This window comes from Tiliqua scincoides, chromosome 4, assembly GCF_035046505.1.
Source record: "Tiliqua scincoides isolate rTilSci1 chromosome 4, rTilSci1.hap2, whole genome shotgun sequence".
NCBI lineage: Eukaryota > Metazoa > Chordata > Lepidosauria > Squamata > Scincidae > Tiliqua > Tiliqua scincoides.
This window is the reverse complement of record NC_089824.1, coordinates 154,078,742-154,094,050: the sequence shown is the minus strand read 5'-3', so window position 1 is coordinate 154,094,050 and position 15,309 is coordinate 154,078,742. Positions and strand designations below refer to the sequence as shown.

At 42.9% G+C, this 15,309-nt stretch overlaps 1 protein-coding gene across 1 annotated transcript in view; it reads left to right on the top strand.

Annotated features, from left to right (window-relative positions):
* Positions 1-1,065: 1,065 nt before the first annotated feature.
* C8A (complement C8 alpha chain) overlaps positions 1,066-15,309 on the top strand; it is a 33,767-nt gene continuing 19,523 nt past the window's right edge. Inside the window, exons 1-5 of the mRNA XM_066626166.1 lie at positions 1,066-1,181; positions 8,243-8,336; positions 9,934-10,078; positions 12,427-12,565; positions 14,488-14,677. Of these exons, the coding sequence (XP_066482263.1) occupies positions 1,066-1,181; positions 8,243-8,336; positions 9,934-10,078; positions 12,427-12,565; positions 14,488-14,677 (684 nt within the window). The remainder of the gene's footprint in view (positions 1,182-8,242; positions 8,337-9,933; positions 10,079-12,426; positions 12,566-14,487; positions 14,678-15,309) is intronic.

Sequence of the window (15,309 nt, the reverse complement as noted above, 5' to 3'; positions counted from 1 at the left end):
CTCAAGAGGTGGTGCAAGTCTGAGGAGACCCATAGGGGCCAGCAGCCCTTACCCAGAGGTAAGGAGAAAATTTTCCCCTTACCTCTGGCTGAGCTGTTTTTGGCCACTATCCTGCTCTGGATTCAGCGCAAGTCTTCTGGCTTGCCTGTTCCAGCACAGGATAGGATTGTGCCCTGAATGTCATAATACTCCCCAAACATACGTATACGTATAACATACGTATAACATACGTAATACTCCCCAAACATACGTATATATGCATATGTACACACACACATTTGGTGGGCCGATGTGAGATACAGGAAGCTGGACTAGATGGGCCTATGGCCTGATCCAGTGGGGCTGTTCTTATGTTCTCTAAACAACTTTCTAGACGACTCAAAGTGGTTACCAGTAGTTAAATATGTCCCATATCTCTGGAAATGTCCCACCTCTTAACACTAGAAAAAGAAGCAAAATAATGAGTTTGCATTTGTTGTTTCAGGATATGGAAGACAGTGATATTGCTTGGCTTTTCTTTGAATAATTCTCTGTTTAGCCGTTTGGTAACTCAACACATACACAGTAACAAGCCGCAATAGGTGTTAACAAAATATGTCTGAGTTTTTGGCATTTACTGTCATTTCTTTACCACAGAAGTTGATACTATGTAATCGGTGTTTTATTCATTCAGTTGTGTCCTATTACTATGTAATAGGTAGTACATACGATGGTTTTAGGTTTGTTTGTTTCAATGAGGAGTTGTTTTCTGAAAGGAAAAAAAAACGCTTGAAGCCGAATAACATCTACTCGGAGTTTCCATTCTGTTCCATTGATAACATTTGGTTGAATTTAGCATGGAAAAAATAACTTGTTTAAAGATGTCCCTTCGCCCAATACTTGGGAAACTATTTCCCAAAAAGTGGCAACCTTTGGATCACAGTCCTGGACTTTTGTCAATGATTCACAGTACAGTGGAGCATTCCAGGCCCAATATACTTTCTCTGCCCATGAGTCATTCCCCAAAACAAGTACCAGAAAGTTTCCAAACCTAAAGAGGAAATCATTTGTTTTCTTCAAAAGAAAATGTGGTTGCATCCGAGTAAGATTTTCTCTCCTATGATTCTCTTGATAGCTTATCTACTATCATGTCAGGATACAGCTGCAGCACGCAGTAAGCTAACAGGATTGCCTTCCCAGAGGTAAGTCTATCTCCATGTAATTTACAATACTGCCTTACATATAGAAATTGCTGTCTGTCTGGTCAGTGCATCAATTCAGACGGAGAACGAGGCATGTGGGTACTATTACCTTTAAGCAGCTAGCAGAAAACAATTTATACAATAGCCCCATCGCAATATAGTGATAGGGCCGCAGCACAAACCATTTTTGCAGCTTTATAATTATTTCTTTTCAAGATATTTCCTGCTGCAACACAATTTTTTTTCTTCTATTTTGATTCTTCAATTCTCATTTTTCATGTATTATAATTTGATATTTTAGCTTCAACCATGGTGTTTAAAAAGACAATAAGCCAATATTTCATTTTATTTCTGTGATCATGAAATCATTTTAGACAAAAACAAAAATGTTAAGGCATTGTTTCTATTTCTTTGTGCAGTTTTGATTTTCAATATCATACTGGCAAAAAGAACATGGATAATAAATAAGATTTTAAAAAGAATACATTTTAAAATGAAAGCATTGGGCTTCTCTCCAACTGCTAATTATACACTTATTCCAAAGGAATAGAATGTAGAAAGATCAAAAAGTGGTATCAGTAATAATTGGAATACGGAGACAGAGAGCAGGCAGAGAGGAGAAAAGATACATTTAATTATGGAGGCTTCTTCTAGTAATCCTTACTGAAACCAAATAAAGAACAGATTTTTGATGTTTGACGAAGTTATCAAACAAAGCAGGATAATGAAGAGGCAAATTTAAGATGTCGGTGAAGGTGAATGCCTTGAATACTTTACAAAAAGTTGAAGGATAGTGGTGCCACATCTTTCTGTCACTGAGAAGAACAAAAAAGATTTTTTGGGGACCTCTTTTTGACTGCTGGACTCTGATGTTTGTCCACAGAGACCATGTTGTTTGATCTAGCACATACTGGTATGTATCCACAGGCTCATCTCCTGAGCATTTGCTGCTTTCCTTTAGACTTCTTTCTTCTACAGCTTCTGATGAATCCATCCCTCATCTAATTATCAGTGATGGATTTTTCCCCTATGTCTCTCCCATCTCTTAAGAAAAACAAAATGCTTGTCAACTGACAAAATGGTTGCCTATGAAAACTCATTGCCACAATAAATGTGATGGTCTTTAAAGTGACACAGGAGTCTTTGTTATATTACGCTTGAAAGTCAATAATTAATAGATAACCGATAATGATGAGACGCCTGTTAAGAAATGTATGCAACAGAAAAAAGGATTTCTGAGGCTGCCTCCTCCCCTTTGCCACCAACGAATAATCAAATGAGACTAGCCTTATTATGAAATATGTAGGTCACAACTCCTCTCACAGTGGGAAAATACATATTTTATTACATTCCTCTTATGTTCCTTTTAGAAAATTATGCAGCAGACACTCCAAAGGAATACATCCTCACCCTCATGCTGCTTGTGGGAACTTGCTAGTCACTAAAAAATTTCACCTCAGAAAACACAAAGGCCGCGGCCCAGATAACTACTTCAGGTGTGCCTAGCGAGACCCTGGCAATCTTTTCATTCGTGAAGCAACAAGCTGCTATATGATAAAGTGGTTTTGAAGTTTTGCTGAGGTACAAACATCATTTCCCATGGAACCCTAGAGAAGGCTGTTATTCTAGCTTAAGGAATACAAGGTCAGACTCCTCCAGGGCACAGAAGTTCTAGTTGCATTGTTTGTTAACTATTGTCTATTTTTACAGTAGTCTATTTTTAATAGTCCAATTGTCTATTTTTACAGTAGTAAAGATGTTCTTTTTTTCTTTTCTTTTTTCAACCTGCTGAAATAGATAGGCAACCATCCTCAGTCTGGGCTATCTCATAGTTACAGATTTTCAAATATTTGCGAGAGCACCTCACTGTGAAAACGCTGAATAGATTTTCGAGGTTTGAACAAGATCTGACAAAGCCATTGAATCCTGTTTGTGCGCAGCTGTAGAAGCTGAAGCAACCATTACAAAATTATCCATTGGCTCCAAATGCTAACTGAGAAATGAGCAGTAGGCTTAGAATGTCAACAAACAGCAACTTATGTAGTTTATTGGATATCGGCTCCATGAGGTTTGCTTGCCATTAGTACAGTTTCCTGAGTGAGAAACAATGACTTGTCTCAGAACATTCACAGGCCATGGCATTCTGGCAAATTCTCAAGTGCAGGAGCTTTTAATGAGATCACCCACACTATAGCCATGTCCCATTAGAAGACTATGTATTAAAACAAACAAACAAAAACAAAATATCAACTTTAAATTTCTTCATTAGAGTGTTTTCTTCTCCTGCCACATTTTCTACTATAAAACTTTGTATACTTCATTTAAAGATCTAGCTCATTTCATACCAAACTCTTGGAGTGAATTGCAAGAGTACCTTTAAAACAAAGGTACAAACCTTGAAAAATTGGTTTAAAAATATTCTACGTCAACATAAAAGTGCAATCCTATGCCTGTTTTCTCATCAGCAACTACTGTTGCGTTTAATGGGGCTTACAACCCAATCCTATATCCTATGCTGCCAGGTCTGAGGAGAGGGGAGGTAGGGGGCAAAATCCCAGGCTTCCAGGGGGTCTGGACCATTACAAAGCAAATGCATTACAAAATAAATAAACATTTGGGCAGGGAATCAGGCATCTTGCCCCATTGTACAATAGCCCATCAGGCTATCATATTGCAGTGCTCATGCACTTGAAATATCTTTCTCTTGGCAGTTTAAGGTTGAGGTGCTACAAGAGAAACGAACAAAGAAAAAGCTCCTTGGTTTAATGGCAACCTGCTGGTATTTGGCAACTGGTTTTTTGACAACAGGCCCAATGCCAGCTTTCAGTGGCCCTGCCCACGGTTGCAGCCACTACCAGCACCCCCCCAAAAAAAATTGGGTTTGATGCATCCAGCAGGGGGTGAGCCAGGAGGTTTCGAAGGTGAAAGAGAATTTAAATGCCCTTACATCTCTGTAAGCCTCTCACCCTGCAATGGGTCTCCTTGGACCTGCACTAGCAATTGTGCTAGTACAAATCTGAGGAGAGAAATGAAGCAGGGAGGCAGCAGAAAAGGGGAATAGGATCCAGTACACACCATCACCATCAGATCTGCCCTTCCCGCAGCCTCCCTCCCCCCCTTTACACCGACCATCTCCTATAGCAGCCAGCATGCCCCCTCTGTCTCCTTGGAGTTATGCCAGCAAAATAGCTGGCGCAGGACTGAGGAGACCCTCCCAAGCCTTCCAATTGCCCCCCCACCCAGAATGCAGTGCAGCCTGTTTTGATGCAGCTGCATACTAAGGCAGGGAATAGTATAGAACTGGGCCCAAAGACATTCATGCATGCAGCACTTTACATGCAAACAAATGTAGCAGCATCTCATGCGCAAACACATGCAGGTACACACCGAACCACATCACATGCAAACAAGCCATGCAGAAGTCACAGCCCAGTAGCACACACAGATGCAATAACTGCTATTTCCTCATTTACTGGTTTCCAAAGCTCTGGCTTGCTTACATAAGTAAAGGCCATTTTCCCTTTGAAAAGCAGACTCCATCTGGAAGGGTCAGTCTGGCAAGGAACATGTGCTGAATAACATCCCTTTAGTTAAATGACTGATTCAAGTGTGACTTTGAAATCTCATAGCTTTAGAAACACAGAACGGATTTTCACTGAACCGCCAAAACGGAGACCCCTGCAATATCTGTGAACATATTTGATGTAATGGAAACTGCTAAAAAGAGAGAATCCAGTTACTTTTTTGGTGACCTTTGATGGCCCAATCCAATCCAATTTTCCAGTCCCAGTGCAACTGTGCCAATGGCACATGCACTGCATTCTGTGGTGGAAGGACAATCACAGAAGACTCCTCAAGATGTGGGAACATTTGTTCCCTCACCTCGGGGCTGCATTGCGGCTGTGCCAGTGCTGGAAAGTTGGATAGGATTGGGCCCTGAGTGGACAAATAACAGCAGGAAATATGGGGTACCTTGGCCTGAAAATAAAACATTGGAACTGCACTCATTGTTCAGCAGAATTTATGCACCTCATAATATAGATTTTCCATGCATATTTTCAGATCAACAGAATTAATCACAATCATACTTTTTTAAAAATCATGAATAGAAAGTTCAGGCTTTCTAATGCTAGGTTGCTGAAATGGCCAGCTGTCTTAAGGACAGAGCTGTTCCTGTAGCTGCAGAATCTCACCTCTCCAAAATGAACCAAAGTAGTGATGACCCTTACTTTAGAACAGAGGTATCTAAACTTTTAGGCCAGAGGGCCACATCAAATAACTGGCATGGTGTCGAGGGCTGGGAAAAAATAAATTTTAAATATAAAATTTAAATAAATCTATTAGAAAGCCTCAGAAAGCCTAAGGCCTTTAGATGACTCAAAAATGTCACTTCTGGTTTTTCAGGAAAACCAGGAAGTGATGTTTTTAGGCCTTTAGAAGGCATTCTGAGGGGAGGCACACGGCCTCCCCGGCCCTCAGAACACCCTCCAGACATAACTGGAGCACAGCTCTGGTCACATTCGGTTGAGCAGGCCAGAGGCTTGCAGGGGGCCAGGGGCTTGTCGCGGGCTGGATAGAGGCTTGTCTCAGGTTGCATCTGGCTCCCAGGCTAGGGTTTGGAGACCCCTGCTTGAGACTACAAGAACATAACAAGTAACCAGCTGCACATGGTGCAAACACTGATTCCAAAAGAGAAAGCTAAAGGTGGCCTCATGGTGAACAGTCTTACAAATAACATCTCATGCAAGACCCCCCCCCCCAGCATTTGCCCAGTTACACTGATGGAGAATGCAATGGAGCTGCATAGGAACTCCAGCTGCATTCAGGCGAGAGAAAAGGCAGTCTGTCACTGCGATAGTTAAAATATAAAATGGGTTCAGATGGTTGATTTCACCTACATGGCCTGAAGCATTTTCCCAATCAAAATTAATGCAGCCTAATTCTATTTGGCTATTGTAATGCAGTGCTCATGCACTTGAAATGTCTTTATCTTGGCAATTTAAGGTTGAGGTGCTACAAGAGAAACAAACAAAAAAGAAAGAAACTCCTTGGTTTGATTGTAACCTGCTGGTCTTTGGCAACTTACCATAGCTTCAGGTCGTTTTCCTGGTCTTTCCATCATGCCATATTGAGTCTTTTTGTCCTCTTATCCTGTGCTGCCTTCACAGTAACATCACAATTTCTTAAGGAACTTAGTAGGGCCTCAAAATGCTGAAGGGCAGCTTGCAAGCAGGAACATGTTTGTGCTTGGGGATCTATGTTGCTGAATTTGCAAGTGGCTACACTTGCAGAGCTGGGTTATCCTGCACCCTAAAGCTCATTGCTGCAACTCGGTGGTACAGTATAGGATGTCCTAAGTTCGTTCATTCGCTGGTGTTCCTGATTTCAGGTTTCTAGGAAAACAGAAAGCTCCACCCTTTACTTTCCACCCCCATTCCCATTATAACAGAACCATAATCAAAATGATATTTATTACAAAGAGTTTCCTTTCCCTGAGAAAGCCTCTGCTACTTTTTCACTAAGGCGACACTCCTGTATAAATGCACCTCATCCTGTATAAATGTTCCTGGGAGTAAGCCCCACTGAATACAATGGAACTGACTTCTGAGCAGTGACTTCACTAGTGTGTGTGTGTGTGTGTGTGTGGGCCACACTGAGTGACGTGCACGGGGGGAGGGAAGGGTGTGTGACACCACTACTGGCCAAAATTTTTAAAATCTTGGTATTTACAAATAAGACCATCATGTTATATATCATTCAATGTGTATTTTCATGCCAAATGCAATGGAACAAACCCTGCTGACATATTTCTGTTCTATCGAAAGTTATGACCAAAAAACCAGCAGGGGTGTGCGATGGTGCATCAACATGCCCACCACTCAGGGCATTGCCCTGCCTGCTGCATAGGAGACAGTCCATCATGAAAGTGATGCATTGGTCTCCCGTACCTGGTGGTGCAAATCCAAGTGATGCCACTGCTTCTGAGTAGTCTTGCATAGGCTGGTGCTCTAATTTTATCGGAACACACAGCTTGAATATCAGACATATTTCTTACTCCAGTCACAGCCCCCACTCTTTCAGCAGCATTTGGATATACTGTATGTTATTATCAAGAAGCTTTTCCCGACCTACCGTATTTTTAGCTCCATAAGACGCACTTTTTCCCCCCCAAATACTGCAAAAAAGAGTGCACGTTGGGGACCTTAATGAAGGGGGGATCTTCATGCCAGTTTATGATCCCATTCACCCTAATAAAGGGAGGGATCTTCATGCCAGTTTATGATCCCATTCACCCTAATAAAGGGAGGGATCTTCATGCCAGTTTATGATCCCATTCACCCTAATAAAGGGAGGGATCTTCATGCCAGTTTATGATCCCATTCACCCTAAGAAGGGGGGATGGTTCAAATGTTATTCTGTTATAGTTTATTAAATATTTTATTACACTATTTGGTTCAGAATTTTTTTTTCCTGTTTTCCCCCTCTAAAAAATAGGTGCGTCTTATGGTCAGGTGCGTCTTATGGTGCGAAAAATATGGTATTTAACACATTCCCACTGAAAGGTATATGGACTGGCATTACAGCTAAAACAGCTGTAATGCCTGACTTTGGGCTCCCTTTTTTCCTTTTTGATAATGTCAGATATGGTGGGGTTGATTTCCATCATGCTTCATACATCAGGATTCCAGCGCTAGATTTTGATGCTGTCTAGTGAAATGCAGCTCATCACATGCTAGGAAACCCATGGAATCCAGTGGAACCAAGAACTGCAAAGCTACATTTTAATCTTATATCAGACATGTGAAAGCAAGTCACAAAGGGAAGAAGGAAGTCGAACTAAGGGGCACACCTCCTACAGGTATTCTAGAGAGCAGGCAAAGAGTCTTAGGTGCCTGGGCACTACACTGTCCCCTCCCCCATGTCCTGGAGATAGCATTACACCCAAATTTCAACAGTAGGCTGCTGGCAGATGTGGGTATTCTGGTGAAACGTTTACTGCAGGGAACATGTTGCAAGGGATCTTTCAGCATCTAGCCACTCACTTTTGCTCTCTTTGAAAGATCAAGAAGACAAACTGGCACACCTGCTCCAGTCGACTGTCGCTTAGGCCCATGGTCAGGGTGGACTGAGTGTTTTTCTTGTGAAGGAAAAAAGGTAAGGCTTCACTTTAATATATTCAAGTATTCTTGATATCTGTCTTCAGTGAAAGTGAGCACACAACTCAGTACAGCACCGATCATTGTATCCTCAATCCAAAACAGAGCAAGTTTCATCAACTTGGTGTACATAGTTCTGAGCAATACTGCAGCCTGTACAGTTCCAGCTCCATGCCTTGAGGCAAATTCCATCAGCAGGCAATGGGCAATGGTGGTAGCAGGTGGGGGACCCTTCCACCCTCCACATCGGTTAAAGGGGGGAACCTGAAATGGTTGGCCAGAACTGCAGAGTTCTTAGGGGATCAGCCTGGCCAGGATCTCTTGCTCCTGATGGGTATGGCTCCTTGACCACCTCCGAACCCTTGCGATGCAAGCTAAGAAAATAAGAAAAACTTGCTGGATATGAACATTAGAATAATGTTCTTGCTAGATTGGAAGCAGCTTTGGACATGCAATGCAATGCACACACAGCACTGTCCCATCGGTGCAGTGAGCAGGGAAAACCCTGGCACACATAAGTGGTCTGTATGCTGGGCCTCCCAGTTATGTAAAATTCCCCTGGACAGGATTGATGCTCATTCACCAAATACATTTACCCTCCCTTTTAATACATGGGAATGATTTGAATGACTTGAAACATTTCCATGCCCTTGCCTCCTGTGAAATCAGACTTTTGGCCCATTCTATCCAAATCCCCATGTGGTGATACAGTGGCGCTGGGGCAGTTTCCACTGCATCCTGTGGGAGAGGGGGAATTTTGGTTGCTGGAGAACTCCGCAAGGTAAGAGAACATTTGTCTCCTTGTCCTGGGATAAATCCCAGACACTACAATTGGTCAATTTGGACCTGTGTCAGCTGAATTGCTGGCACAAGTCTGAGTTGATTTGTGCAAGCAGATCAGGCCTGGGAAGGGGGTCAGGATTTGGCATGCGTTGTTGCAGCCAGTCCCACCCCCCAACTAGGCCTGATCTACCCTGCTCCGTGCCCCTGACACGTCCCCATTCTGCCCATCCCCTTCCCTGCTCCACCACCCCTGGCCCATTCAGCCCCCTCCCCACCTCCATCCAACCCCCTGCATGGGAGTACCTGCCCTGGAGGGTCTCCATAGATCCGCCAACATGCGCAGGGAGGCTCTGGTTTTCCTGCTGGTGCTCTGGCAGCATTTGCTGCTGGAGTGCACTTTACAGCAGCCAGCTCCAGTACCGCACACTGCCAGAGTGCATTTTATGGCTGCTTTACATCAGCTGGCCCTGGCAGAATGCATGTTCTGCTGGCATAGCAGCCTGATAGGATTGGGCTGTTTGCCACTGCTGGTGAAGATGTTGTCAAATGTCAGCACTCTGCACGTCAAGCTGTACTTTTAAGTAATTTTTACTTTTGGCAGGAGTAGCTGTGCTGATAAAGTCTTAATTTGTTTTACATTTTTAAATGCCTAAATAATTGATGCTTCCTCTTACTAGGTTAAACTATTGTATAGATCTGTTTTTATTGCCTTTTAATGTTTAATTGAAACTGTATCATTTTGGATATATAATTCATGAGAGGTAGAAAGCAATTTTTTTTCTTTTTTTTTAAATTTTTTGAATATTCCATAGCACAGATACAGAACTTTGCTACAGCCAGCCAAGTTCGGTGGGAATATATGCATTGGCCATCTTTGGGATGAATCAGCCTGCCAGCCAACAGGAACATGTGCTGTGAGCCAAAACTGTGGAGCTGATTTCCGATGTGAGGAGACTGGTGAGTACAATTCATTCCCAGACATTTATCCCAATATAGCAATCCAATTCCACAAACCCTCAACCCCTTTCAGGAACCTGTGGAAAATGTTCAGAACTACCGTACTGCTTTCCATGCCTTAAACCTCAAATGGGACAAGACAGGATGCAGGCAGTGAAGGTGTCCCTTGCAAATGTAGTGCTGGAGGCAAAAGAGGAACACATGTAGAAATAGGCAGAGTGTGGATACGGAGTCTGACATCCTAAGGTGATTTGCACCTTTTTCCCATTTCACAACTGTCGTCATATCCAAAGCCACACTTTGGTGATGGAGGTCACATGCACCTCTATCAGATGCACTCTACAGATGCACTCCACACCACTGAGGTTTCAGCCCCCAGTGGTATCTGATTGTCCTTAAAACTAAAATGGTCCTCATGAATTGTATATCCACATAGTGAATACCACATACACTTCTCAGGACTGATGTACCAGTCTTTTTCAAGAATACTTTCTGCACCATTAACCAAAGCACCAATCTGAGAAGGCTGGAAGTCTTTAAGTGTTCATTCCTTAGAAATAATTATTGCAACAAATTTCTCAAACACCTTCTGGAACTTCACTGTGCAAAAATGTTCACTAACCTGACAGAGTTCATTTTCTGAAAGTAGCAGTGGAAACTTTTAGGCGTGTAGCTGCTTTTAAAGGCCATAAGCAGGGATCACAGACTCATTTTGGGGAGCTTTGACAAAGTGAACCTGACACAAAGATGTGCACAGTGGATTCATAATCCATTATTTAAAGCTGAAAAGGTGCCTCGTGAAAGCTTTCTTCTCAGCTAAAAGGAAAAGTTTCCAAATTCTTGCAACTAGCTGTGTGAACTTTCATTCATTTGTGGGAAGGGAGATCTCTAATGTCTGGAAAATGTAAAAGGGAACTATAAAACACCAGGAGTTTCAAACTGGGGACTTTGGCAATGAGATCCTTTCTGGCCCAATCTCCCAGTTCACACAAAGCAGCTGATGTTTATGCTACAGGTAGGGGGCTGCACACATGCACTCTCATCCCTCCCAAGGGGACATTCAATCTGGGTCCCCAAGCTCTGTCCAGTGGGGACAGACAGTGACTGGAGAATCTGGTCTTGAAGAGGCCTGAGAATCATCTGATTTTCCAGCTGCCAGAGAACAGGAAAAGGAAGAGGCAGTAGAGTAGGGGTGTTCTTGGTGCCCCCATAATATCCTTTCTTCCAGATATCTGGAAAATCAGAGAATTCTTGGGTCTCTTTCATCTCCTGAACTGTATGATGTGTGAGCTGCTGCCACCAGCTCTTGCCATTGTGTCCCCAAGATGCCTGTGCAGGAACAGATGGTGGGTAGAGAATAGGGCTTTTTGGCTTTTCAAGCCAAAAGAGGCTCATGAGCCAGGAAATTCTAGCCATGACTGCCCTTGCATGGGCCCCCAGCACCTGGGCACTGAGTTGGAACAGGCACCAGCAATCACTCTCGGTTGTCTGACTCTCAGATGAACTGTGAATGACTGTTTCCTGAACTGACAGCCATCACCCTCAGAATAAAGCAGGTGAGTAGTGTTACAGACACCCTCTTTCCAGATGACAGGCAGATGAAATGAGCCCACAGAGCATCCCTTCCAAGCCCACCACCTCTTTCCAGCCTGAAAATTGAAGGGACCCCCCACCCCAATTCATTGATGGGCCAGCCCCATGACCAAGATCCTTACTCCTTCTGTCACAATGGAAACAAAGGGAACCATTGGTCTGATGTGCAGATGGTCAGAGTGTGGTACTACACCCCAGGAATCAGGTGATACAATGAGCCAATAGGATCCCACCAGAACCTAGAAAGCCTCTGTGCTGTGGTCTTAACCCTCAGTTTCAACAGTTTCTTGCTCAAGTACATATTATCAATCAGCTCAATATGCTGAACCATCCCCTAGTCCCTGAGCCACTAACCCTGACAGGAACTAGAAACTTGCTGCAAAACAAGGTATGTTACATTCAGTTTCTTATTTCTAGTTGCTTTTCACTGCAAAGAGAAGTTTGAGTAAAAATAGAAACGGTACATTCCTTTGAATGTGTACATCTTTTCATTGGGGGTAACTCTACATAGCAAGAGAGCCCCTCCATCCCATCACAGCCTCCCTTCTGTCTCCTCAGAATATTCTTTGCAAACTCCTCCACCACAGTTTAAAGATTATAACCTGAGCAAAGACATGCAAGAACTGTTCCAAATAATCTTTATCGATTTGTGTCAGTGACTATTAAATCCAGCCTTATCTTGTTACGCCAAACATGGATTCTGGTAATGGATAGCAGAAAAAAATAATAAATAAAAATCCATATCTGCACTGCAGGCCGCTGCATTCAACGCCACCTCGTATGCAATGGAGAGCCAGACTGCAGAGACCAATCTGATGAGGCCAACTGTGAGGATGTCGAACGTTACTGCGATGATCTAGATCCAGTTCCAGGGATTGAAAAAGCAGCACAGGGGTGAGCTGTGATTCTTTACATTGTAGTTCTTTCTTGCCTGCTGAAGAATCGGAAACATTGTTCACTTGGAGCTGAAAATGTGAACGTGCCTGAAGATTGTACTTTTCTGCGCTGTGCAATGCAGGTAAAAGCTGGGCGTCCATAAATGCTACAGGAGTAGATTTAGGGCTCTTGCCTTCATCCTCACAATACAAATGAGCATATAAACTGCTTTGTGTGGCATAAGGTCTAAGATCTAGAAGGCAACGCTTAGAGATTGAGAAACGGACCAAACTTCTATGGGTGTATACAAATGGATCAAGTATAACATTCACAGTGCATTTCAAATGACCGAGACTTCTTTTCTGGTCCTAATTCTTTTCTTCTTTTCACATCATAATTTGTTAAGACCACTTGAGATAACAGAACAGTACGCAAATATTCCAAAGGTCAGAGGCAGTTCTGAAGAAATGCTGGAGTTAATTTTTTTCAACAAAAGAACAGGCATTGCTTCTTCACCCTCAGTGCTTCGCTTGGTGCAGCCTGAGACCTTTTGCACTTGGCACCCAAACAAATTGCAACAATTGGAAGTTTAATCCAACCAGGTGGAGCTCCTCTTGGTTAGTAGGAGAACTGAACTTAGAGAAGAAGTTAAATCTATTCTTGATGGGGTAGTACTCCCTTTGAAAGAGGAGTTGTAAAACTTGGTAGTACTCCTGGATCCAGCTGTGCTTCTGGAGGGATAAGATGTGGAATTAACCAGGAGCATTTTCCCCACCTTCATCAGGTGTCCGATTGATTGAGAATTTTTTATCCCACCTTTTCCGTGCCAAAACAAATGCCCAAGTTTGCTTACAAAACTCCATAGTAGAGTACAAATGAGTTTTTACAATAACTGTTCTATGGACAGCTCTTAGAACCCTTCTCTTCCAGATCGAATCTGTCATGGCGTGGACATCACATTTGGCATCTAGGTATGCCTTCCAAGCTTCTAGCAGGAGCAGGTTCAGGTTGGCCAAGCTATAAACAGTGACTCCTCCTAGCTCTGTTGTCTCAACTCAGCTTTATCAGCTTTCAGTCTCCCATTCAAAATTCAACCAGGACCACTCCTGTTTAGCATTCTTTGGACAGCCTTCTACTCAACCACCAGACCACGTCTGCTGCCACCGGTCCTGAAGAAAGAAGATTGGATCACAACAATCCATGCCTTGGCCATTCAGACTATTGCAACATGCCCTACTTGAGTGTGCCCCAAAAGAGTATCAAGAAACTACAAGTGGTGCATATTGCTATGGACAGATTGGCAAAAGGAGGCAAGTGGGTGGATGGAATGGTGGCAGGAGCAGGGAGAATAACTCATCAGTTCCTGGAGGGCGTTGGGATTGGTGGCAGTGGTGCACACCATATCCCAAGCCCCTTCCTAGGCCTGATCTATCTTTATGGAACAACATGGACTTGCATAAGCAATTGAGCTGGATTAGGTCTGAGAGTTGTCCCATTGCAGCTGCTTGTGCTTACTGCAGTGCAAAAGGATGAATCCTAACTTAATCCCTTCACAACACTGCAGTGATGCTGGTGTGGCTTCCGCTGCATTCCACAGGGGATTTTTGGTTGCTGAAGGTCTCCTTGGTGTAAGGGCAGCTGGTTTGGAACAACTTGTAGCTGCACCAGCTAAACTGCATTGCTCCATCATATTGCTCCATGCAGGTGGATCAAGCCCAGGAAGGGGACTCAGAAATCAGCACCCATTAATTCCACAGTCTCCTCCAACACTGCTTTCTCTAGAACTATGTAGAATTGTTGTCTTCTGTCTCTCGCATCTGACATCTGCTTGCAGAAAAGAGTTTCAGTCAATCTGAAAAGCTAAATGTGATGTTATTCTTTTGAACAGAACAAGTACTGTTAACTGTACTTACACATTTGCTTATGCCTGTCTCTGACAGATACAATATCCTCACACGAGAAGGAGCACAGATAGTGTATGATCCTACCTACTATGGAGGCCAGTGTGAATCCGTTTACAATGGGGAATGGCGAGAACTGAAGTACGATGCTGCGTGTGAACGTTTGTACTATGGGGATGATGAGAAATATTACCGAAAGCCTTACAATGTCCACTTCTATCAGTTTCTTGTAAGTATTTGTAGAACATAATTAAATTTAAAAACCTTACTGCAGTGTTATGTGACCATTACTCTGTATAGAGAATGTTCCAGATCTGTTTTGGGATCTGGTTTCCTTTAACATCCTACACAGTAAAGAGAACTTCCTGGTCACTCTTCTCTTCTTGCCCCACTCACTAGATCAGGGGTCTCCAAACTTCGGCATGACAGCTGCATAATATATCTGACATGGTGTCGAGGGCTGGAAAATCAATTAATAATTAATAATAAATACATTGAAAACTGACGTGCTGAGTGTTTGATAGAATACAGTAAGTGGGCGGGGTAGAAGAAGGAGGAGAGCAGACAGCAAAAATGACTTGCACAGGAAGAGGGGAGAATGGATTTTGAAAAAGCAACTTATGTTGCAAATCATAAATGTGTTTTGTCTTAGTTTCTGCTTGATATAAGTTTAACATAGGCATTAACTTTATTTTTATATTCCAGGTCTCCAAGCATATCATTCAGCCATATCATTCAGCCACTAGAGGTGCTAAATGTAATTCAATGTAATGAATTTCTTTACATTCAGCCACTCTAGTGGCTAAATGCAGTATATACCTAGAAGTGCATCTTTGGAGCTATTTTTAGCCCAGTGAGGCT